The 26,491-nt window shown below is 35.2% G+C and overlaps 2 protein-coding genes across 2 annotated transcripts; one reads left to right on the top strand and one right to left on the bottom strand.

The window, feature by feature from the left end:
* The first annotated feature begins 1,229 nt into the window (after positions 1–1,229).
* Positions 1,230–5,013, top strand: LOC142619856 (abscisic acid receptor PYL8). Its single transcript, XM_075793193.1, has 3 exons — positions 1,230–1,695; positions 2,717–2,932; positions 4,348–5,013. Exons 1-3 carry the CDS (start codon positions 1,534–1,536, stop codon positions 4,564–4,566), a joined length of 597 nt encoding a protein of 198 aa, XP_075649308.1. The 5' UTR covers positions 1,230–1,533; the 3' UTR covers positions 4,567–5,013.
* Positions 5,014–11,680: 6,667 nt separating this feature from the next.
* LOC142619662 (ATP-dependent zinc metalloprotease FTSH 11, chloroplastic/mitochondrial) lies at positions 11,681–24,762 on the bottom strand. Its single transcript, XM_075792868.1, has 17 exons — positions 23,910–24,762; positions 21,989–22,142; positions 20,542–20,634; positions 19,840–19,925; positions 19,575–19,698; positions 18,935–19,054; positions 18,518–18,568; positions 17,573–17,634; positions 16,505–16,562; positions 15,869–15,994; positions 15,714–15,794; positions 15,094–15,223; positions 14,803–14,951; positions 13,446–13,727; positions 13,036–13,125; positions 12,896–12,949; positions 11,681–12,193 (listed from the first exon to the last, which is right to left on the bottom strand). The coding sequence occupies exons 1-17, from the start codon at positions 24,626–24,628 to the stop codon at positions 12,038–12,040; spliced, it is 2,535 nt and encodes an 844-aa protein (XP_075648983.1). The 5' UTR covers positions 24,629–24,762; the 3' UTR covers positions 11,681–12,037.
* Between the last annotated feature and the right edge of the window lie 1,729 nt (positions 24,763–26,491).

A 26,491-nucleotide genomic window follows, 5' to 3' on the forward strand; every position in this document is an offset into this window, starting at 1 on the left:
TATTAGCAAAAAATCAGCAAATGTAAAAAATCTATAACTTGTCTATTTGAAACCCTAATCGCGATCCGTTATTTCCAATATTTAATGGACATTATAAGCTAACTCTAGATTTAGGTTTTTAGAGAGAAAAAAGTGCATCTTGTGCCTCCAATTGTAAATCTAGGGTTTTTGTACCCAAAACTCTCTAAAGCTTTCTACCTGCAATTTCCTTGAAGAATCTTAAGATCCAATTTTGTAGAAGTTGCTGCATACAAGATTAACATCAGCTAAAGATCTAAAACCTTTGAGTGAGATCTCAAAGTCACAAGTAAGGTTGCTTCTGTTGGTGTAAATCCAATGAGAGAAGGAGTCCGTGGATTCGCAACTTGCACATGGTCGTGTTAATAAATTACTACATGAAGTAGCAATAAATTTAGGATTAAATCTTATTGTAAAAATTACAATTCTCTTATAGTGGATTTACTTTAAGGATAACTACGTCAAATCCTCCCCAGGTTTTTACCTTGAGACAGTTCTTTTAATTGGTTTTCTTAGGTTATCATATCGTGGTGATATTTATTTTCCACTGCTTTACATGATATGATTTATTATTGTTTAACCTAAATCTGAATAATAAACCTAATAATCAACTTGGTTAATTAATTAAGTTAAATAATTTAGTTTAAGGGTCTAAACAAACAAACAAACAAACATATATATATATATATATTCTATTTTTCTTTTACTTAATATATATTTTCCCACTTCCTTTTATCCTAAAGATTCAAGATCTAATTGGAGCCCAAAAATTGCCTCAAATGGATATACATTTTTTTTTTCTTATATATAAAATTTGAGAAACCAAATGGATATACATCAAAATATATACGTCAAAAATGGTACAAAAGTTAGATGCTGCTATCATCAATAATAAAAATGGGTCACATCCACAACAGCTATAACCAATATCGCCGTCATCTCTTCTGTCTAAAGACAAGCAAAAAAAAAAAAAAAAAATTTAATAAACGCACTCGTTAATTAAACGGAAAACCGAGGACATATCAGTCATTAAAAAAAAAGACCAACAGCTAGACCACTAGTAAAAGACAAAACGATGGCAATCTCGTAATTATAATCCAAACCAATAGCATTTTGGAAATAAATAAATTTTTAAAAAAAATAGTAGTGGTAGTTTTCAACTTTTTAATTTTTAATATAAAAAAACTGATCCAACTATATATTATAATATATATTTTTTAAAATTTTTTATTATTTTTAATATTATAGTTTTATTCAGAGATAATAATAGAGAGGCTTTGAGGTAGGTCGGCTATGGCGGTGTGACTCTCAAAAGTAAAACACACTCACATACACACATGCTCTTCTGAAGTCCAAAGCTAGGCTTGGGTCTGATCGGAGATAGAGTCGTCGTCTGCCGGTGATCGGAGTTTTGGTTTTCCGGCCAGCGAGAGAGAGAGAGAGAGGGCTTGTGATATGGTGGTTTGAGTGAGAAAAACTGAGCTGAGAGAGAGAGAGAGAGTATAGTGAAGAAAGATGAATGGGCATGGAGATAGTAATGGTGATGGAGATGGAAATGGAAATGGAGGGTTTAGCGGAGTGGAGTGGGATTACATTCGGAGACACCATCGCCATGAACCAGCTGATAATCAGTGTAGCTCGGCTCTGGTCAAGCACATCAAAGCCCCAGTTCATCTCGTAAACTCTCTCTCTCTCTCTCTCTCTCTCTCTCTCTCTCTCTCTCTCTCTCTCTCTCTGTATGTATGTATATGCATATGTAGATATAGGTTTGTGCGTGGAGATTGGGGGATTGATATGGAGATTTGTTAAGTTTTGTGAGTAAGGGATCGGAGTTTGAGTTTGTGATTTTTTTTTTTTTTTTTTTTTTTGGGTTGAGATTTTTGGTAATTTTTTCAATGTTTGACCTTGATTTTTGATACTGGGTCGATCTCGATCTGTGTTTTTTTCCCCTTCCTTAGATTCATTTCTTGAGGGAAAGATTGCAAAGAAAGAGAGAAAGAAAAAAAAAAAAGAAAAAAAAAAGATGGAATCTTTTTGTTGCTTAATTGATTAGGCACGTATATTTTTTTGGGTGAAATCTGCATGCAAGAATGGATATTTTTTTCTTTGTTTTGGTAAGTTTTTGGATTTATGTTGGGTTAGATTGAAGTTTTTGGTTACTATAAAAGGTTTGTGGAAAAGGGGTGGAATGGGATATTTTTGTGAAGGTTTTTGCTATAAAGGTTTTTGTTGTTTATTGCTGTGGAAATACTTAAAAGGGAAACAGTAAAGAAAGCTAGTCTCTTGAAATTTCCAATTTTACGGTCATGTTAAAATGGCAACTTCCTAGCTCAATTCAATTCATTGAGAACCCATTACATTATTCTGCATAAAGCTCTGTTTTTGAGTCTTAAAGTTTTTTTCTTTTTTCTTTTTTGCTTTCTCTATCTCCAACCAAAGACTGGGTTTTGCTGTGTTTGTTGGATTTCTTTAATGATCAAAAAAAAAAAAAATTACATCAAAATTTGAAGGCTTAAGATGAGTCTGCATGTCTGTATTGATGTCTTATATGGTGAAGAGATGGGTTTTATTTGTTGAGAAGTATAGCTCTTGAATGGTTCTTTGTTTTTTTTTTGGGGAAACTTGATGGTTGAAATGTTGTATATTGGGTTTGCAGATTTGTTTCTGACATTTACTTTAATTTAATTCATGTAACCAGGTTTGGTCCTTAGTGAGGAGATTCGACCAACCACAGAAATACAAGCCGTTTGTTAGCAGGTGTGTTGCGCAGGGGAACCTTGAGATTGGGAGTCTCAGAGAAGTAGATGTTAAGTCTGGACTTCCTGCGACTACAAGCACAGAAAGATTGGAACTTCTTGATGATGAAGAGCATATACTCAGCATCAGGATAGTTGGAGGGGATCATAGGCTTAGGGTATAGAATCTCTTTTCTTTTCTGATTTAACCCTTTCTTCGCCCTTTTTTTTTTTTTTTTTTATCAATTGAAAAAAAAAAATGATCTCCACATACTATATAATTTTCCATCCCAAAATCAACTTGAAGAAATTTGCTTCTTGATGTGCATGTATTGAGAAATAACTGAACATCTAGCATTACTCTTGCTCTGCACCAATGAGTATTTTATTTCAGTACTGCAGTTTTTGCTTTGGACTCTGCAATTTTTTGGCTTTAGTTGAAATTTACCAGATTAGAAGAAGTTATGTGCTCAAGATTTACAAAGCATGAGCTATGAGGACAGTATGCTTCTCTACTAAATGTTGAGATTACTGAAAATTGGGTGGTTCACCTGGCATATGTTGATACTAAAATGAGAGTTTTGTCGTTTTGAAGCAGTCCTTAATTAGAGTTGTTTGGACTGTAATATTTTTCTAATATATTGTTTGAGTGGGTTAAGATAAACCCAGTAAATTCTGTTGGTTATTATCAGAATCTTTCAACAATTTTTCTTCTGGGTATTTTACTTATTTAAAAGATATGCTAGGGTTGTCCTTGATTTATGAAATTCAGTTTGACCTGATAGGAAGTGGTTGAATCTGGAGGATATTTTATATTTAGATCCAACTGATTTGAGCACTTGTCTGTGTAATGCTGGACCTTTCTTTTTTTGATAATGCTGGAAGTCAATGGAAGTTTTTGATCATCAGCATTTGTCAAACATGCAATTGACACAGGTGTTCAATGCAGTAATTGTGTGGTGTCCATTAATTTGTTTCCACTTGAAGATAGTTTTAGACCCAATTTGGACTCTTCTAATTCAACTCAAACTCTTGTGCTCTTTTAATTGATTTCGTTGGTTTTAAGAAAATGGTGAGCAGTTGAAAAGTTTTCTAACCATGGAAATCCAGTGTGCTTTTCCTGATGATGATATCAGCTCCATGAATAAAGTTCGAAAATTTTCTGTTGATTTTTATTTTGAATTTCAAGCCTGCTACATGGAGAGTTCATGTTACTTCCAGCTAAAGTTGAATTGTACCTTATTTTGGACTTTCCAGGGCCTTTGGTCCAATTGTGCACATGCACGTGTCATGTGCTCTGGTAAAATTATGAAGTTGCTCTAGCTTAACGGAGTGAGCCTCTGCCCATGTTTCAGATCTATTTGTAAATGATTATTTTTTTATTGGTGGCTTAATTGCAGCTGTACTTACATTATTCATCTATAACTCAATCATATTGACCAAATTTAATACCTTGAAGTTTCCATAAAGAGGAGCTTAGTAGGATAAGTTAGATCTAGTTTGCTTTATGGCTTGATCTTTTAGTTCTTTTGTTATTATGAAATAAGCCTAAAGGAGCCCAACCTATCTCTTTTTCTTTGGTTGGCTTTTTCAGAACTATTCTTCCATTATTTCCCTCCATCCAGAGATCATTGATGGAAGACCAGGGACTCTCGTAATTGAGTCATTTGTGGTGGATGTGCCTGAAGGGAACACAAAGGATGAGACTTGCTACTTTGTTGAGGCCTTGATCAAGTGCAATCTCAAATCACTTGCTGATGTCTCAGAGCGGCTTGCAGTGCAGGACCGAACTGAACCCATTGATCGGCGCTGAAAATTGGGGCTAGGGATATAGTGGAGGCTAGGGCAGCCAAGGATGAAGCTTCCGAGGCTTTCGAAACTCGGAGGCTTTGGAGACAGACTGGCAATTATACTACTTCCTTCTTCATACATACTTGCACACTCTTGTCTGCTATGTTATTTGCCTTCCTTTTTAAAATTGTAGTCTGGTTTTCCTGTCTTTAGCAGATCAAGAACCACAGCTTTTATAACAGTTTCTGAAACTTTTCATTAATGAAAATTGAAAAAAAAAATAAAAAGAAAAAAAAGGCCAAAAAACAACAGTGTAGGTTCTCGCTTTTCTTTAGGCTTTTGTCCCAATTGCGGTATCCTTTTATGGTTGTATATATGTGCTGGAAAGAGATGATGTTTGTATATTTGGTTTCTGATGTATTAGTTTCTTGCTGCATTTAATTGAAGTCTTGTGAATAGTTAGCAGTGAGTACTTTATTCATCTGTACCCAATTTTACTGTCCCTATATCCCCCATAGGCCATAAGGCCTCTAATCTTGAAATAGTAAAATTGCAGGAAATATGTTTGTGGATTCAGGTGCTGCTGTAAGGTTAGCTACTTACAAATTGTCATGTAAATTTTTTGGTTTTCCACCAATAATTTGGAGATCTTTGCAATCTTGTCTCATAGGCTGCTAGCTGGTACTGCTGTAATGCTGCTTAGGAGAAACTGTAGTCATTGTGTAATTAAAACCATTTGCCACAAGTTCATAACTCACATCACCTTCCCTCCTACTTGAAAAACCCCTAAAACTTGTTACTCCTTCTCTGCTGTCTTGTCTTTTCTTTTGAGATGGAATTTATTTTTGTACTTCTTACTGTAACATTTATGCTTTATGGATAGGTAATTAGTGGGTGCTTCCTGTCAAAGGTTTATTCTATTGAGGTTACACTTGTAGGGCAAATCGGCCCAATACCACATTTTTAAAAAAAATTTAGGCAAAAAACACTGTTTCGAAAATAATTGAGGAAATACCACTTTTTCCAATACTCGAGCTTGGTGAGTTCGAGTACCGGATTTTCTAGTTCCACCGTGGCATGCCAGCGTGGCATTTCGGATTTAAAAAAAGAGCTTAGTACTCGAGTTTCATGAACTCGAGTATCGTATAGTGTGGTACCCGAGTCCATTAAACTCGGGTACTAATCTGGGTTGGCCGCGATTTATTGAGTGTATCATGCTATTTGATACTCGAGCTTCGTGAACTCGGGTACTGTACTGTTAACACAGTACCCGAGTCCATGAAACTCGAGTATTAATCTGGGTTGGCCGCCATTTATTAAGCGTATCATGCCATTTGATACTCGAGCTTCGTGGACTCGGGTACTGTGTTAGCAGTACCCGGGTCCACGAAGCTCGAGTATCAATCTGTGTTGGCCTCAATTTCTGGAGTGTTTTAATCATGCAACTCAAATCTTTACGTCCATTTGATTTTTAGTGAACATTTTTTAGTGCTCTTTATTTAGGAAAGAGTTAATGAGGTGCTGTCATCTCCAGGCTCTCGGGTTTGTATGGGAAGACATCACATAATGGAGAGTGGAGAAGTGTAGGGGAAAATCTCTCCAAGCTGTGGTGTGTAAGCTAGCTTTAGGATCAATCTATGATATTTGGCATCGGAGAAATGCAATTATCCTTGGAAAAGGCATTTTGAAATATGAAAGCTCTCTCTCGAACAGTCATTGCAATAATTGGAGTTTCAACTTGAAGATTTTGCAATGCATTTCTTAAATGGGGTTTGTTTAGATTTTGGTTGTAGGTAGGGTGGTTTTACAAAGGCTACCTCTTCTTTATGTGTGTTTTTTGTCCTTTACTGTGACATGCAATTGTATAATTACTCTTTACTAAGACTAGGAGTTCTTTTGGTCTGTGAGTTGAGATAGTAACTGTACATTGTTTTTTAATTTTTAGTAGTTTATAAATATATTTCTCATTCATCTTTAAAAAAAAGCATAGAAAGGAACATCTAGAATGCAAAAAGCGATTTCAAAGATAAAACTAACATATGCATGGCTGATCCACATCAAGATTATCACATATCTTGCAATCTTCTTTGTCACACAATTCCTTTTGCCTAAAATGATGTGAATATAAAAATCCATGTAAGAAAAATCACCTGTCATGGAAGATAATTGAAGTAAGAAGTGAAAGGATTCTGTTAAATGAGTAACGTATCTTAATTGACAATACTTAGTCAATTTTTTAATAGATATGGACTTAAATGAGTAGTGTGTCTTAATAGCTTACTCTTATCTTGCATTTAATGATCAATTTCCTAACAAAAAGGGACTATAGGACCAATATGAAAATAAAATCAAACATGACGTGCCAAAATGAAAATAACCCCAAATTTTAAATGATAACTCTCACATAAAAATAAACAAACACTAAATCTATTCTTAGGAAAAATCCAATCCATATTCTCTAAGAATCTTCTCTTTTCTTGTAAGAATCTTCTCTTTTCTTATATGGGAGGACCCTTGGACCAAAACCACCAATCCTTTGCAACAATACCTATTTCTAAACCTTTGCAACAACACCTACTTCTGAAGCTCCAATTCTTATTCAAAACGAATTTTCCTTCCATACCAAGAAAAAAAAAACTTTCCTTCCACACCAAGAAAACCCAATAACAAAAATCAAATCCAAATAGGAATTTGACACAATTTCTAGCCTTATATATGCAAAGAAAGTAAGAAACTACTAAAAGGAGGCAGCACTATGAATGCAAAGGAAACTAAAATGTCTCAGATCTCTGACAAAATAGAAAGTAGAGATAATATTGCTGTTCTTTGGAGGCATACAATAAGAACGATGTGGATTCATCCACGAAGATTTTAAGTCGTTATAGTAGGTCTCCTTTAATGAAATGTACTTGGTTTGTGGGTGCAAATTACCCGTAAATTCTCTGCCTTGTACCATGTAAATGAAATGAAAGAAAATGGAACCTGTAAAAAGGGTTTCGAAGTCAAAACCAAAAGATGTTGGAGCAAATTAAGGGCCTCACAAGTTGGTATAAAAACTTGAATGGAAGCATCTTAAGCTTCGATTGCCCAGTAGGGTTTTGCCCTTGCATGTGTTGCTAATGCTTGGGTTTTTATATTTCTTCCATCTCTTTATAATTTGATCGACCTCAATAGTTATGCCCATTGCATCTTTCCTTGCCATTCTCACTTTTTTCTATTCAAGAATTTTTTCTCCAGTTGAAAACAGGTTCCAGACCAGCGTGCCTATGATGTACAACACAACAACCACCTTGAATACATCATCCCAAGAACCTACAGAAAAAGAGTTGGAAAGAATAGTGAGCTGAAACAAAAATTTCATAAGAAAAGCAAATTTCAGGTGGCAAATTGTTTCCTTTGCTCCTTCTGTACTAGCACCACTGTCATCAAGACTGCCCTTTGGGACCATGTGGACCTCACAAATGATGAAAATCCTGATGGAAATGGCACCAGTACAGCAGAAGTTCATACTTTTTCTCTTGTAGTGGATGTATGGTTTGTTTACCTCGTTGAAGTATGTAACCAGTTGCAGCTGTACTAAACACACCAGCAAGCACTCCAGCCGTGTTTGACAGTCCCAACAAAACTCCCTACGATTAATGTCAATAGCTTTCTTTCTTTTTTTGACTAGTGGAATAATAAATACTTTTTAACCTTTTAATTCTATAGACATTTTAAATTTTAAATAAATTAATGGCTTTTTACGGAAGAAATGAAATAAAAGTGGAACTTGATTAAAGGACAAGACAGATCATAATGTAGTTATGGGATTCTAAAAGGGGAAAAGTTTCTCTACTTTCACTATTAATTACAGTTCATGTTGTTCCTCAACAAAAAAAAAAAAATTCACAGTTCATGTTTCATTTCATTTCCTGGCTTCTTCTCCATGTACCCTTTCAAGATCAAAAGAATTTGAACTCAATATTTTAATGATTAGCCAATAAGAATGTTCTTTAACAATTTTCCTTTAATCAGACAAATAGAATTTGAAGTCGCAATAGAGTATACAAAGGTAGTTATACCTTGATTATTAAAAATAAATCTTGTTTCACAATGCCAATCTTTGAGTGCAAGAATGCCGACGAGAGGAGAGTTCTTGTTTTCACCGCCGATGAGATGCGCTTGTCTCCGGTGGAGTGAGTGCGAGGTTGCCGACGAGAGGAGAGTTCTTGTTTTCCGCCGTCGATGAGATGCGCTTGTCTCCGGTGGAGTGAGTGCGAGGTCGCCGGCGAAAGGAGAGATTTCTGCCGCCGATGAAATGGGCTTGTCTCCGGTGGAGTAGGGGTTTGGGGTTTGTACGTTTTGGGTGTGGAGAGTCAGAGTGTGTTTAGGTATGTAAGTGATGAGTGAGAAATGAGAGACAAAATTTGAACTCTCCATGGTTTTAGTGAGCAATACTCAAGTTTTATGGACTCGGGTACTATTAACACAGTACCCGAGTACATGAAACTCGAGTATAATGGGCATGATATACAACCCAGATTGGTACTCGAGTTTCAAGAACTCAGGTACTGTTAACACAGTACCCGAGTCCACGAAGCTCAAGTATCAAATGGCATGATACACTCAATAAATCGCAGCCAACCCAGATTAGTACCCGAGTTTAATGGACTCGGGTACCACACTATACGGTACTCGAGTTCATGAAACTCGAGTACTAAGCTCATTTTTTAAATCTGAAATGCCACGCTGGCATGCCACAGTGGAACTAGAAAATCCGGTACTCGAGCTCACCAAGCTCGAGTACTGGAAAAAGTGGTATTTCCCCAATTATTTCCGAAACAGTGTTTTTTGCCTAAATTTTTAAAAAAAATGTGGTATTGGGCCGATTTGCCCTACACTTGTAACCTTAAAGAATGGAATTCAAGTGGAGGAAAAAGAAATGCTTTAGCTATTGTGGATCTTCAATAGGAAGTATTAGGATTGGTTCCATACTAATGCAACCTCTAATACTGGTTTGGAGGAAACTTCTGTCAATATAGGAGATTGTTGATTGTAAACAGTACTACTCTATTTTGTAACAACGGTCCAAATTTTTGGCAAGAGACCAGAGCATGATCTCAAAAAAACATTGGCATATTCTCAAGTATATTTAGGGTGCATGCACTACAAGTTTTAGTAAATGCAAGCAATTACTCCAACATTTTTAGAGGACAAAAATACTATTTTCCTGATTCATGTTGATGTTGATACTCCAATTTTATTTTTAACTTTTTAATTTGAGGAATTGGAATCTAAAATTTTGGATGTTTCTGTTGAACATATTAAAAGTACTTAATTTCAACATAAAAAAGTACTTAATCAATTAAGCTACAGGCTTTTGGCAAATTTTTTTGTTTTTTGGTTTTTGTTTTTTGTTTGGGTTTTTAATGAAAGATGGTCGAACTTTCTTTGACTCATATTGATGCTGCTCAAATTAGAAATTTCTACATGGTGCTCAAAGGTGGAGGCTATTTGTGTCCTCATACATGAGGATCATATCATCATTGAAGCAACCGACATTGACACCATTCTAGTAATGTTCAACATAAATGAGTCCATTAGTATAGTAGCAACTGGATCTAAGTGATCGGTGGTTGTGGTGATTGGAAGAAATCTGTGGGAGGAGCTAATAAGTTTTCTTTTCTTTTTTTTCTTACATGGGATTTAACAAAAATGTTGGTGGCGTATTTGGTCCATTGATAAATGTCATTGATGTGACTTTACCTCTCTATTACCTTAGGATTATTTATTTAGAAATTTTTTGTTCGGGCTTTGTTTTAATATAAATGGTTTGAACAAAAATTATATTACATCATGAAAAATAGTAGAGTAATTTCACAAATGAAATACCCAAATGTGTTACTCGTTAAATGAGTTCATAAACAAGGTCTATCCTATTTTGGTAAAGCTCTAGCTCAAAAGGTAACTCCCAATAGTTCATGGATTTAGATATGAAAATTTACATTGAAGAAAGTTTCGGAGTTTTGCCAAGAAAAAAAAACTCTAATGATATCTTGAACTCAACTTTGGTGATTTTAACAATGAGATTAAGGGTTTTAAGTGATAGTTCAGTGATAATGGTATCCTTTGTGGTTTTCCGTGTATGTGATTTGAACCCCACCTCTCTCTCTCCCCACTATCAACATATTAAACAAAGAAAAAAATATTACTAAATGGAATGTCATTGTTTTATATCACTTTATTAGACGTTTCTTTTTTATTTGATTTTTTCATAGTTTAGGTACTTCCCAAACAACCTCAATCTTGCTCTTACTATTGCAAAAGATTTGAGTAATATATATGCACGCAAAAATTCGTGACTTGCTGATTTGATAAGTTCTGATTTCATCAAACTAATAACTTATGACTTATACAATAATATCACTTTCACATTAATTTATTACTAACACCACTTTTATTAACAGTGAACCATTTTTTTGTCGATTGATTGTTATTACATTCAAACAACTTTCATCAGCTTCATTTCATCTCAGCAGCTCTTAATGCTAATGAATCAATCAGTCTGAGGTATTGTAAATAAGTAATGCTGAAGGGCTTTAGTATCCGACTCAACCCCATTTCGTACCTCTGGCATAAGTTATCATAGGATTTATGACAATGGATGCTCAAAAACACATATACATAACGGGACACCTGTATATAGGAAAAAGGATATTGTGTTTCCCGTTGTATGTAGTGAAAACAAGGGATACCCTCTCTGTAAATAGGGTTTAGTGGCCATTCCCTATATCAAATCAATGTGTCAAAAGCATCAATTTCCTATCTTTTTTTTTTTTTTTTTTTTTGATAAGTATCAATTTCCTATCTTTAGATGTAAGTTGATCTTAATGCCATACCAAAAGAGTAATACTAAGACCCAACAATTTTGACAACAATTAAGACGACAGGTTTTCATTGCTTCTCATATTAGTCCACTACTGATGCCATTTTATCATCTACCATTCAAAACTTGATAGCTTGACAATTGTGAAATATTTTGTAAAAATTGTTGTAACTCTAGACTTACTGATATCAAAAAAGTTGCAGCCTCTAAATGGAAAGAAGGTGCACCATGCTGAACAGAGAACTCTCAACAAAGTACGATACAGTTCCTGTAATCCCAAATAATTGAATTTCCTTCAAAATTATACCCAAAATGGGGTAAAAGTTATACAAGATATTTGTCACCTTTATTGTCCGTGGGGGTAAACGTTACAGGGTAAAAGTTACAGGATTTCTCAAAATAATACAAGATATCTATCACCTTTATTGTCCGAGAGCAGAGGTCAGATGGTTGCTTCATATATGCATCTGGGCGTCTATGAATAGACTTCCAATAACAACTTGTGACAAGGAGAGGGTAATTGCAAGTGGCATAAATTATCCACCTGTGGACCTGTGCTGCTTCAAATAAACTGTACAGAGCCTCAACCAGTGTTAAGTAAACTACAGACAAGAAAGGGAGCCAAATTCTAAACTAATACTAGGTCCGCTTCTTCTTCTTGTTCTTCTTGTTGCTCTGGCAACCGTCCTTCACGGAAAGGAAGAAGAATACGCTTAATTTCTTCAGCATTGAGTGTCTCATGCTCTAAAAGTGCGATTGCCAGTGCATGTAATGCCTTCTCATGCTGAAAAAAGAGTTTAAGACAGAAAGTTAGCTAGCACTAGAAATTCCTAATTCCGACCTTGAACGTCAGTCATTTGGTTCTTGAACCTAATGGGTAAAGTTAAATGCGCATCCGATGGGCCTTGAACCCACAACCTCACCCTCCACCTAACGCTTATAAAGTGCCAATTGAGCTAGAAACTCATTGGCTGCTGAATTGGTTTAGACTTCAGAATTCTGATTTCCTGGTATTTTTGCAAATTTTCTAAAATATTTAATATAGCAATGACATGTATAGAAAAATATATTCCAATAATGCCCCTATTCCACCTAATCATTTTCAAGTTTCGTTACAATATTATAATATATTTTTTCATTTTTTTTTAATTATTTTAAAAAATAAAAATAAAAACATATGTTCTTGTAATACCCCTATTCAAAAAACTGTATGTTTCAATAATGCCATCATTTTGCTTAATGACAGCTCTCTCTCTCTCTCTCTCTCTCTTCTCTATATTTGTTATTTTTAAGAGAATATTGAGAACCTAAAAGCCACAAAAATAATATATTCTTTTTTTTTATAAGTGAAATATTCTTTAGTTTTGCCAAGTGGAAATAAGCCAAAATAAGAGCGCCCAACAACCTAGGATAGAAGATTTCTCTCTTTTTTAATTTAAAAATAAAAATAAAAAAACTGCAAACAAATGAAATCTAATGGACAAACCTTCTTTAGCAAGGCTTTTACACGATCATATGCTTCTCTTAGGAGTTTCACAACCTGCACAACCAATTAGAGAAATTTAGATTAAGAATACACAAACATCATTGTTAAATCACAAGAAACCCAGATTCCCAAAAACGTACTTCAGCATCAATGCGTGATTGCATTTCTGAACTTGGCCGGTCTTTGATGTGAACTGGCCCGATTGTATCACTCATCCCACAGCTTGATACCTTGCAGAGGAAAGAAGTACACCGCATTGAGTAATTGAAAAGAATAATTCTCATGTTGGGGACAAATATAACAGTCCAAGTCACAATATTTTGATTTATTCTTATTTCCTTATCCCATGGGTATGTCACCGGGAATTGAAAAGACAATAAAATGCAGTATAAATACTATTAATGTAGAACATGAACCTACTTTAACTACATTTAAAACAATGATGATAGGTTCCATATAATATTGGAAATGATCCCCAGTTCCTGTCAGATATAGATTGTTCAAGGCATTTAAATTAAAAAAAATAATGATAATAAATAAAAAATCATACCATATAGTGGGCTAGCTCTGTAGCTGTTTGAAGATCACTACTTGCTCCTGTAGTGACATGATCCTGACCAAAGATAAGCTCTTCAGCTACTCTTCCTCCCATACAAACATCAAGACGGGCTAATAACTGCTTCTTGCTAACTGATGTCTCATCACTTGATGGAAGCTGGGTGACCATTCCTAAAGCAGATCCACGTGGCAAAATTGTTGCCTTGTGTATTGGATGTGCGCCTTCTGTATTGTAGGCAACTATTGCATGGCCACCCTCGTGATATGCAGTGAGCTGAATGAAGTGTAAGGAATATCAGGAAGTATTACCATGAATTTTGGAATTCTAAATTTATGATTCCTAGGAAACTGAGTTTATTCTCCTGCAGATGCAATTCCCTACGTTTGATGCAGTGCTTGGACATCAGTGACCACATTCCCCCCCCCCCCCCTTCTTTTCCATCCCCAAAAAAAGAAAACAGAAGAAAAAACTACTAATCCCAGCTTAGGAGATCCCTGTCAAAAGTCAGCATCTCAAGGATCCCAACCATCTATCAATTCACTTCTTTGTGCATCATACCACACTTTTTTACGCACAGCAATGAGATGTCTAATATCATCTGCACAGCCTAGCTGTGATATAAAGATACTCACAAGAGATTTCTATACCTGGTCCCCCCATGTTTTGAAGCTGTTGGTATGCTAGCATTGTGATTCACTTAAGTCGTGATCACATAGAGATTTGAGGGAGAAAAAAACCAAGGATATACTCAAGAAGGCTCAACTGGATGACCTAATGCACCAATTTTTCATAAACATGACCTTAATTCAACAAACAAACCTCCTTGAAAAACAAATAACACCCCCCTTTCCTTCTGCGTGACTCTCCATTTTCCTCCCAACTCTTATTATTATTTGAAAGAGATGTCAAGTTCAAGTTACATTTGGTGTTATTCTTATTGATGTTATGTCACTTGAATTTTTTGACAAATCCACTGTTGGATTACATTGTCTCCCTATACCTTCTATAATAGTAAACTACCAAAATGGTTAGAGATTAACTATCTAAGTTCATGGATCATATAGCAAATAACATCTGACTGACATAAAAGTTGTCGTACATGTAAAGAGCAAATAGAACATGTAATCCAACGCTAAGATTTTCAAGTATCAATGCAATCAAAAGCTACTAAGTGATGTAACATTAAGAAAGAGTTACACTAAGTGCAACAACTTTATATATGAGTGTGTGTCTATATATATAACCCAAAAGAGTGAACATGTGATTCTATGGGTATAAGATTGCACTCCAACCATTGAAGCTACAGGTTCAAACCCAAACCTGGATTGCCTCAAAATGAAATGCATACCTTCTTTGACTCGTCTGATATGAACATTGTTTTCCGCTCTGTTCCCATTATTATCCTGTCTTTTGCAAATTCCAGCTGAGTAGCTGTTAGTTTTTCTGCACCTTCAACAGCAGCTTTGATGGCAGCAATATTAACCAAGTTTGCAAGATCTGGTAAAGAAGAAAATTGGGGAAAGTTAATTGGCAGGACACTCATATATTTCATTAGGAAAAAACCAAAAACAGTTGTTTAACAGATATTTCACAAATTTGCAGAAAGAACTCCTATTTAACAGAATGACAAGAAACTCACCTGCCCCATTGAATCCTGGTGTACCTCGAGCAATCGCTTTGACATCTACATCGTCAGACAATGGTTTATCCTGTAGATAGAGCTCCAATATCTCTTGACGACCTTTTACATCTGGATTTGGAACAACAATCTAAACAGGGGTATTTGTCAGTGTTCTCTCAAAAAGAAGTAAAAAAAAATGTCAAAATTAAACTGACAACAAGATTCAAATATATCTAAAGCAGACAATACTTTGGAATTAATGAATGCAACCAAGTGTAGACAAACTTGAACACCCATTCAACAGGAATTAATTTAGTCCAGGGACTGAAGTTAACCAGTGGGAATTCTAAAATGTGAAAAGGTTTTAGGGGGGAATTTTCAACTCGAGAAAATTTTTGGGCCAAATTCATCATCTGGCAAGAGCTTGATAGCCGATATTTCTCATTCTCAAGATTTAGAGACTGAAATGGCCACAAAACCTAAAAAGTGGAGAGAACATCTAATCAGATAGATCTCAGAATTGAGAAAACAAATCCCTTAAGAGTCCTTAGCCACTGAATACTGATAGAGTAAATCTGAAGAAAGAAAATTTGAAATAGCACTGTAATGGATGAAATTAAGTGATGACCAGAACTTACATGCCTATCAAATCTACCAGGCCTTGTTAAAGCTGGATCAAGAATATCTGGCAAGTTTGTTGCAGCCATCAATATTATGCCCTACAGAAAAAATGTCAAACATATTCAGAAACGTATAAAGCAACTCATTAACAGCACAACATGTTTATACATACCTCATTCTGTTCAAAGCCATCCATTTCGACAAGCAATTGATGCAATGTTTTCTTTGTATGGCCTTCCCATTGTTTTCTTGTGGACCCAACAGCATCTATTTCATCGATGAAAATTATACAAGGAGCCTATAGAAGATGGAATAGGCATATGACACAATCAGAAACACACACACTGAAGCAACAAGTATATATTTGCCTCCTAATGTAGCAACTTATCAATCTAGTCCCTAAAGCATGTAATATTTGACAGCTAGAACAATAATAGATGCTATAAGGAATATACTAATAAGAAAATGCTATAGTAAATATAAATGTGCCACATGGCACACAAAGGTTTCTCCACCAATTTAAATTACTTTCAGGTTCCTGTTGTGATTTTAGTTCTTGGTATGTTAAATGTTCCAGTATTATTTACAGAATTCTCAGAATGTAGTTTCCAAATTTCTCTCCACATTTTCATGTTGCACGGTCATGACCACCTTTGATATGAAAAATTGTGATTGGAAAGTTACATCTTTATCTCCATTTATATATCATGATTTCTAGTATGTTTATAAAATCATCAACCTCAAACACACGCCTGCATGCACGCTCTCACATTATTGTCACCAAAGAATGCCTCATAAACCAACGCACCTTTTTCTTAGCAGCTTGGAATAAGGATCTTACACGCCGAGCACCAACACCAACAAACCTGCCATATAGAAAGTACATCAAATTAGCATCCTACCACTCAAGTAATTCCAAGATCCCCAGGCAATACAGTTCACTCCAAAGCATACCCACAGGATCCCATCCTTCAGATCACAAATTTTAATGTAAAGCACAACTAGGGAAAACAGTAAGTACATTGTAGCCAAATATACACAATGAATTATTGATACCAATTATTATCAGTACAACATTTTCAATATCAAAAGAAAGTTGGCAAGGCAACTTAACAGCCAAAAGAGTTTAGTAGTATTGAAAGAGGCTCCTATGAGCAAATAGGAAGTTATCATATACAGAATTAAGGTCATCCCGCTTGAAAGTAAAGTTCTATGAAGGAGCATGCCACCCAGCCCAATCATGAAACCACTCAGAGACAGGGCTCCACCCATTTTTCGTATTTTAGGTCTCATGACAAAAATAGGCAGAAAAGAAGATGCACAGTCCTTGTATAGTTATATGAGGGACATGTATTACACAGATGGAAGTTTAACACATGCTGCAAATTTGAAGAGAAGCAAGAATCCCTTTCAAAGCAGATGAGAAATTTTCTCAGAAGGGCATGAGATTCTATAAGAAAGATAGAGTAAGGCAAAAAAAGAAAAAAAATGAGGGAACGTTCTTGTGGACAGCAAAGACTCGTGCATGAAAAAGTGAAATACAGCCCATAAAAGCCCTCCTCTCTCTGGATTACTCATACAAAACAGCATCATGATGCCTCCAAAAGGATAAATTCAATTCTTGCCCAGCAGGAAAAAAAAGTATAAAAGGAGAAAAATGGGAAATCTATTGCCACATCAAATGGTAGCTACAGGCATTAATTTTCATAAAAACCAATAAAAATAACATCAAAAATTATTTCATTATCCCCATAATTTGTGCCAATAGTTCATTAAATACAAATTGACACAGTATAATGTGTTTTATAAGAAGGTTTTTATTTCATATACTACATTTTAAGTTAGCCAAATTTATGTACAGTAAACAATGGCTTACATTTCCTCAAATTCAGATCCTGCTCTATAGAAAAAAGGTACCCCAGCTTCTCCAGCAATAGCCTTCAACAGATAAGGCAAATAGTTATCAGGAAGAATTACAAAATATCACTTAGATTAGATCAAAGGTCTTAATATCTGAAAAATATGAACATATTATTGAAATTTGTTTTTGATTGATAAGTCACACATGCACCTGGTGGGTCCTGACCCCACCATCCACAATGCTTTTACAAGAGGAGGTTCCATTTGAGCCAGAGCTCATTGGCATGAAAATCCTATTGAATATCAAAGAAACCAAAAGGCAAAAGGAAGATGTGATGGAAGCCCATACACACATGAAAATAAGTTATAGACATTTACTTCAGTATAAATCCATGTATATACAATTGATGCAGACACCATTACAACAAGGGAAACCAAATTAGAGTATTAGATTTCACACACCTTTAGGAGCACCCCACCCCCCACCTCCTCTCTTCTTTTATTTTCATGGAAACAAATTTCAACCAGTATAAACAATTAACATTTACTTCTTCTTGTGTGATGTCTGGAAGGTAGAAACAAACAAAACGGAGAACTTTAATTCCACCTGGAGTTTAAATGCACACCAATTCTTCATCAATCATCATTTTAGATAATGCATTTTGTAAATTACTGCCTACTTCCATTCACAGCATTCTAAATACATTTTTTTAGATAAATTAAATTCACAAAAAGTATCTTCATTAAATATATATGAATGGAACCTTACAGTAAAAGCAATAATCTTAAACATCTTAACAAAATGGTTGCTTGCAAACTGTAACACAACGCTCAGACAAGATTCCAATGATCATGCTGGCCACTCTAACAGAAACAGTGCTTTAAGTTCATATACAGATTGGAAAAGGGCTCATCACAAAGTAAATAACCATTTGCAGGATTATACACACTAAAATCTTACCTTGGCAAGAAGAGTCTTTCCAGTTCCAGGTGCTCCAGTCAAAAGAATTCCCTGCAAATAAGTATGTGTTAGGCTCTGTATTACGAAATTAATCAAGCAAAGATAAACAGAAAAATGCAAGTTACAAATAGATGAAATCAGAAAGATATTACCACTCTTCATACCAGAGAAGGCAAAGAATGACTACAGAATCTAAGGTTGTAGTTGAAGTAATTTAATCTCAAACATTCCACACTCTAGCATATAAAAAATTTCAGGTTTTCTAATAAACCATAAGCTATTCATATACTTGTGCAATATATGATTCACAAAACTAATCAGAATCAACATGTTACACTTCATACACAGCAAGGAACACCCGAAGCCTTTTGATGAGCATTCTCAATATCTGTAACATATAGAAATATAATAACAAACCTTTGGCAACTTCCCCCCAAGGCGAGTAAATTTAGATGGGTTTTTTAGGTACTCCACTACTTCCTCAAGCTCCTGCTTTGCATCATCACAACCTTTGACATCTTTAAATGTCTTAACATTCTGCAAGAAAACAAATTGGTCAGGGTGATTAAATAATATGCTCCAAATGCAAGCATACTGCAAGTAAGAGATGCAACTCCCAAGTTCCTTGGAAAATAACTCCCATAAAATATTCAAGAAACCATAATTACAAGAACTGAAGAAACACCTTTATCTAAACTATTATTGGCAATTGTAGGTAATATCACATCCCTACCTTACCTTTCAACTTTTTTTTTTTTGACAAGTCTTTCAATTAAATATAGGAACTAGAACTACACATTAAAGTCTCCATTTGTTTCTTAACATGTTTTAGTAAAAAATTTGAAACAAAATTTTCAGTACTTGACTAAATTTTCTACATTTCTTCTCCATATTCACTGGCTTCTGTCTCCTGTGTTCCCCCCCCCCCCCCCCCCCCCCGGGTTCTCCTCTCATTCCTTGGGGAACAGGGGTGGCAACCAAACCTCAAAGAAATACAAAAACAGCCATTCCATGTCAAAGAACACCAATATCAAGAGTACAGATACCAAATATCTACCTTCTCTGGCATAACTTCTTTATTTAACTCCTTCGGTGCATAGGAAGAACTAGAGCCAACACCTGATGTTCCTATCCCACCCAAGCTCCCTACATATTTTTGAAGTGCAGCAGCACCCAGTATCCTGAAAAGAAAATAATGTATGGAGTGAGTACAACTCAAGTATACAGACAAGCACTAACTACTAGTTACTCTGTGTGCGTGTGTGTGTGTGTGTGTGAAGAGAGAGAAAGAGAGAGAGACTTGAGGAACAGAAGGTTCATACCATACTAATCCAAGAGCTACAGTAAATAAGATAGTTGAGATAAGCTCTTGCGTAAAACGTGATTTGTTTGAGACTTTAGGTTCAACCTAGTAGGAAAACAACTCTTATTAAGTTGAATTTATAATTAAAAGAAGAAAAAAAGTCAGCAAGTATATAATAAATCTCAGACTTTGGCTTTCGTCTCAAATTTGACCCTGAAGTGTCAATTGCATCAGTATCAACCTTATAGTTTCAAATTGTTTCAATCTGGTGAGTCTCATGTTAACTAAAAATAACAGAAGACCACATATGTTGTACTTAGGACCTATTAGAGCACCACAAAAACACTCTATGTAAATTGAAGTTGGTATTTTGAAGCCAAATGAGCTCACAAATATATCGGTGAGTACAAATATCAAGAGTTTTTTACCGTTCAAATAGGTATTAAGTGCACCTTATCTGAGTTGTCATTACTTTCACTGAGTTTCCAAATTGAAACGATCTTGGAACTATCAAGTAAACATTGATGCAACTGAACTTTAGGATTTAATCTGAACCAAGGTCAAACTTCAGGGTTTTATGATATAATTAAACCCAAAAAAGAATACACAGTTACACACACACATATCAATCTTTCAACAGATAATCAAGGTTTATGCTAAAATCGGCCAATGCGGACCATGTCCTGCCAATATGACTCAAAATTTTTATATAAAATCTTACCATCACAACATGCAATGGTTGCTTCTCAGATATGCCAGGGTTTAGAAAGGGATCGTCCAAGTTGCCTGATGCCCGCTGCTTCAACTCTTGCAACTACATTTATAAAGTTAATCATTGGTTGAATTTCAATTATGAAAGAGAATGGTTTAAGAGTGTGGAATGGGGATCTAGATCTGCATTGCAAAACATGGATTAAAACAAACAAAAAAAAACATAGAACGTTCGTTTGAGTAGTCTCAAATGCAAGATTTGGTATCCCAAAACTCATGTACCATGATAATTAGCTAATATTGACACCGCAGAATGATAAAAAATTTCCTTCATTTCTCTTACATTAACATTATAAAAAATCTTTTTTTTTTATAAGTATATTAACATTATAAAATTTCATAGAACCCATATAATGTTGTAAATGCTAAAAGGTATTTCTTCATGGCTGCTCTAAGGAACTCATCAACTAAAGAAAAATGTATGGTGGGTTTTTGAAAAGTATTGTAGCAGATTATTTATTAATCAACCATTGTCAGCTAAGTGTGTGCATTTCATAAACATCAACCATATCCATTTGATATATGAGATCATGCAAAATAAGTTTTTTTTTTTTTTAATTGGTAAGTTACTTACGCACCCAATGGGTCTTGAATATACGACCTCATCCTCCACCTAGAACTTATAAGAGGAGGAGGAGCTAGTTGAGCCAGAGCTCATTGGCAGTAAGTTTCACATTATCATAGGCTCACACACACATAGTTGGTATTAGACCATTTTATAATTTTCATTATCTTTGTTCTTAGTGATGCACTATTTGGTTATATGTTACATCAAATGCATATTACTCCACATATACATAAAATGATTGAATGCTATGTTGCAACTTCTTAATTTATTTTCCATGATTTTGAACATTTCAGTAAGATGAGTTCGTTATTTACAATGCAGAATGCAATATAGGGTGATAAATTATGTGATACCAATCTCCTAACTTCTAAATTATATTAGAAGACACACATATAACTATATAGAATATTTATGCACCCATTTCTTTTTTTGCAACATGCACAATATATTGTTTCCACACACACGCATGTATGTATTTGTGCATGTGTACGAGCATATGAATGTATGAATTTCCATATGCCAAATGCATTTCTACTAAGTATCTCAATGTATTCTTTGATTTCAAGACATACCACATATATGGACCCTTAGAATAACATGAAATAAGATACAAAAAAAAAAAAAAAAAATTAATAATTAAACTCAATTAAATTTAAAACCATGACTAGCAAGATTCAAACAAGACAAGATACAACCAATCAAAGACAATTATCTAGGAACAACCAAATACCAAAACATGACAATTGGAACATTAGCCCAAGGGTAGTCACACACATGCAGCATGAAAGGAGAGAGGGGGGAGGGGGAGAAAAAGAACGGGCTTGATTACCAATGTAGGAAGACTAGAAGGCTTTCCAGTCTCCTCATCTGGAAGATATTCAGTGATGGCATTGGTGACGACAAGAGCTCGAAGATATTCTGCAACTCCTCTACTGTCTACTGCATGATCCCTTTGTTCAAAACGCTTAATGACTGATTCCGGACTGATAAATGAGAAGGAATAATAACTTAAAAGAAAAGAACAAAAAAATGCCATAATATAGAAAGAAAAAAAAAAATGTATTTGTCTGGCTCCTTGGAACTATAATTACACCTCCACTGATTGTGGCAGTACTCAAACAAAGAGGAAATTTACCCTTTTTGTGTGTGCGTGTGTGGGGGGGGGGTAAAAGTTTTTTATATTGGTAAGCTACACATGGCACATGCACCCAAAGGGTTTTTAACACATGACCTCACTCCACCTAGCATTTGTAAGGGGAGGAGGTGTCACTTGAGCTAGAGCTCATTGGCAAAATCTAGAATAAAATACACATCCCTGGGAAGGATCATATTGGATTACAAAATCTTTAATTTAGCTGATTTACTAATATTATGCACACATCCGTGCTGTGTGTATATTCATTGTCTTCACTTCCCCCCCCCCCCCCCAATATTCTTAGAAATCAAGTGAAAAAGAAAAAGATAAAACATACAGGCATACAGCTGAATCTAATACAATTAACATTTTGAACCCCACACCTATTATTTTTCCCAACAGACATGAACACAGATGTATGCCATACTTGAACAAAATCTTTCATTCTCCAAAAACCAAACAACAGCAACAAAATCTAAGCCTTAGTTCCAAAATTTTGGGGTTAGCCATGGATCCTCAACAGACTAATCAAGGTTGACCGCATGTATTTTATTCCACCTTCCTATTCTATCCAAAATCGTACTCTTTGTTACCTCATAACTGGCATTGTCATTTTCTACGACCATTATTAATGTCATTTTCTACTACAAAGAAAGAAAGCTGTTGTCTTGGCGCCTTCACTCCCTAAATGATTTTTCAAGGGAAGATGACAGAACAAAGACCCCTCAAAGTATATATTGTTGCAAAAGTCTAGAATAGTATCTCCTGATTTATTCTTTACTCCATATCAATGGCCACCATGAACTCTTCCAAAAACACCATCTATTTTATCTAACATGACCACTCAAGTCTCCTCCAACAAAAATCTTTTTGAATCAACTCATCCATGTCCTCCCAAAACTTTTACTTAATAGATTCTTCCAACCTATTTAAGGAGCATATGCACTATGTTGATTGTCTCTTCTCTTAAAACAAATTTTATTAATGTAATGTTGTCCCCTATCCTCCTAACCTCAACTACTTCTTTTTTAAATTTAAATTTCATCTATGATTTTCCTTTGTTATTTGTAATCCTAGTCTAGGAATGGATTATTTAGAGTCCTAGTCCTTCTAGGAAAGGATTTACCAATAACCTATATAAATGCTTTAGTATAGTCAATAAGATTGATGGTGGGATTTACTTATCAAAAGGAAAAAAAGATTGATAGTAGGATTGATTTTCTACCAAAGTGTAATTGCTTAGAAAAACCTATGTGTGACTGACTGACTGTCTAGTGTTTATCTTTCTTTATTTCTTGTTCTATTCATTGTTCAAAACCAAGCAGCCATCAAACATGTTTCAAAATTCAATCTTTTCATTACCCCCTTAAACATCAAAAAGAACCATTCAAGACCTCATCCATAACTCTAATTTAGTGCTGAATTCCTAAACATCCTACATCAAAATTGGTATCAGAGCCCATTCAAGCTTCAGTCCTACGTCAATTCTCTAGTTAATCCTTACCCACTTTTCACTGCACACCCCAAACCACAATTCCATTCCCTTCCCAACATTTTCCAACAAGCAAACAAATGATGACACACTAAATAATAACACAAGACTGAATGACCTTACCTGTGCTTATTGAGCTCAGCCAGCAGAGCACTTTGCTTTGCATGGTCTTTGGGATTTGCATCAGCTTCTGCAATCAACTTCTCCAACCGCCTTTCCTGCTTCCAAAAGGGCCACCAACTTAACCAATCCCACTTCATCATCTTCTCAAACCAAGTTTTCACCTTCACCCACATCCCCATCAACAACACCACCAATGGTATTTTACTCTTTATCAAATTCACACTCTTCCCCTCCTCACTTTCACTCAAATTCCCACCTTTTCCTTCACTTTCCTCCACTTTCTCACTCTTTCCCTCACTACCCACTTCCCCATTCTCCAAACCCACCTCCCCAAACTCACTCTTCAGCTCAATTTCATCAACTTTCGAATGCCCAGATTCAGAAACCGAACTATTCCCATTGAAACTCGCGCTCTCGCCATCAAAATCCACGCAATTCGAATCTTTGGAATCGGAAACCGAACTCGCATCCGAAAAATCCAACCTTTCGGAATCGAAACTCGCACTTTCGGGACGCAATGTGCAAGGAACAACAATACTAAGAGTCCGGGGACAAAATCGAGATCTTTGGAAAGTAGGGGAAGTGAAGGTAGAGAGAGAAAGTGGGTTGAAAGAGAGAGAAGAAGAGCAGCGAGGAAGAGGAAGATGAAAACGCTTGGAAGAAGATAGAGAAAGCGAGGGTTTGCAGCAAAGAAAGGCTTGCAGAGTAGTAGCCACCATTGTTGCAAATGCTAGGGTTTATCAGAATCGCTCTGCTTCAGTTTCACTCTCTCTCGAGCCCAAAGAGAGAGAGATATATTATGAGAGCCACAGAGAGATAAAACCTTATCTTTGGGTATGAAATTGGCGCCGGCTTTGATTGTGAGTTTGAGAATTGACTTGTTATGTTTTGTGTGGGAACTGAAATAAGACTAGATTTTTTTTTTTTTTTTTTTTTTTTTTTTTTTTTTGAGAGCAACTAATAAGACTAGATTAAAGAGTAGGAATTTGTTTGGGTAAAACTTGAAAAGCATTATTAATGTTACTTTGCTGGTGTTTGTTTTGTTCTTGTTTCCCAAGAATTCTAGGAACAAGTAAAAAGAAAATCACAATTTTTGTCTTCTATAGACAGAGAATCACAGTCTGACACATAGAATAATTATAAATGGTAACTAGGTGTTTTTTTTTTTTTTTAAGATTTGATATAATTTTAACCTTTAAGTTTGTCCATAATAATTACTTTTATTATTAAACAAAGATATCAATTGGATAAATATGATATAATTTTAACCTATAACAATATTAATTGATTTTTTATATCAATTTTTTTATAAGAATTGATTTTTTTTTTTTTATGTAAATAGGATATAATGAATTCACTTATTCAGACAAACACAAACACACACCCTTAATCTCTTTTTTAAATGTTGGTATATTTCAATGAGACGAAACCTCAATATTGCGTGTCTTATAGTCAAGAGTTGCAATGCCATTATACTAATCCTTCCTTAATTTGGATTCTAATCCCATTTCATTACTTAAAACTAAGAACCAAAAAAAAAAAAAAGAGAGCACCCTATTGTGTGCCTTAATATATTTCCTTTGTTCTCAATCCTTTCCATAGTACTACATATCTTAAACACGACTCACATATAGAGGTTAAAGTTTAAATTACAAAAGCCAAGAGTTTTATGGTTTATTAGCAATACAATTCTCCTTTATAAAGACTAATAAAGAGAACATATAAGTTCAAATCATTGCTTTTAGAGAGAGGGAGAGAGAGAGAGGGAGGGAGAGAGAGAGTTACAAATAATGTAATTCTTCGTGGATAATTTTTTCAAATTCACCGATGAATTACAATGCCTCATTTTATTTTCGCTTTTTATAAATGTCTCATTTATAAATGATTATTGTATGGGCATGATATAAGGGCCCAGCCCATTGTACGAGCATGGTATTGGGGCCCAGCTCATTGTACGGACGTGATATAGAGGCCCAACCCATCAATTTCAATATATCGAGAACCCTGATTCCAATACCAGGTAGTAGGCCACACCAGTTCAGAAATCTACTACGTATCGTGGACATAATTGTTCGACAACGGTAGTGCCTTAGAGAAAATCGCCTGCTGAGAACCAATTAGCAGCGGATGCAAGTTTCAAGATAGTCACATATGTCTTACGAAGTAGGTCCCATCTGGTCAGGAATATATCCTAGAAGGGCCGCACCCACCTAAAAAGCCTCACCATTATCATGACAATCCCACTAAGGGAAGTTTATAAATAGGGGCTGAAGGAGAGAGAAAGGGGGTTGGAAAAATCAAGGCAAGAGATACACACGAGAAAATTGTGAAGAATGACAAAAGAGAAGTAACTCACCATCAACCTTGGGACTCCTTGGGGGATACACAAAAAGGGGTATTAGGATATAGGCTGACCCAAAAACTCTTTCATTTAGGCCGTTAAAATTAGCACCAAGAGGTCTTTTCATTGTAGGAATCTCATTACCCACTTCATACAAGTAAATTTAGGGTCTAACCTCACGGCTAATCAGTCACGTTGGTAAAAAAGCTTGCATAATTATATTATAAAATAAAATTTTAAT

This window comes from Castanea sativa, chromosome 12 (genome assembly GCF_040712315.1).
Source record: "Castanea sativa cultivar Marrone di Chiusa Pesio chromosome 12, ASM4071231v1".
NCBI lineage: Eukaryota > Viridiplantae > Streptophyta > Magnoliopsida > Fagales > Fagaceae > Castanea > Castanea sativa.

What these genes read in the sequence shown, in the direction of transcription:
- LOC142619856 (XM_075793193.1), top strand. Translation starts at nt 1,534, where the DNA reads ATGAATGGGCATGGAGATAGTAATGGTGATGGAGATGGAAATGGAAAT. An exon ending in TCAAAGCCCCAGTTCATCTC is followed by an intron (nt 1,696 to 2,716) that starts GTAAACTCTCTC and finishes TCATGTAACCAG; the next exon opens with GTTTGGTCCTTAGTGAGGAG. An exon ending in GAGGGGATCATAGGCTTAGG is followed by an intron (nt 2,933 to 4,347) that starts GTATAGAATCTC and finishes TGGCTTTTTCAG; the next exon opens with AACTATTCTTCCATTATTTC.
- LOC142619662 (XM_075792868.1), bottom strand. Translation starts at nt 24,628, where the DNA reads ATGGTGGCTACTACTCTGCAAGCCTTTCTTTGCTGCAAACCCTCGCTT. An exon ending in AACCATTGCATGTTGTGATG is followed by an intron (nt 19,926 to 20,541) that starts GTAAGATTTTAT and finishes TTTTCCTACTAG; the next exon opens with GTTGAACCTAAAGTCTCAAA. An exon ending in GTAGCTCTTGGATTAGTATG is followed by an intron (nt 19,699 to 19,839) that starts GTATGAACCTTC and finishes TTTTCTTTTCAG; the next exon opens with GATACTGGGTGCTGCTGCAC.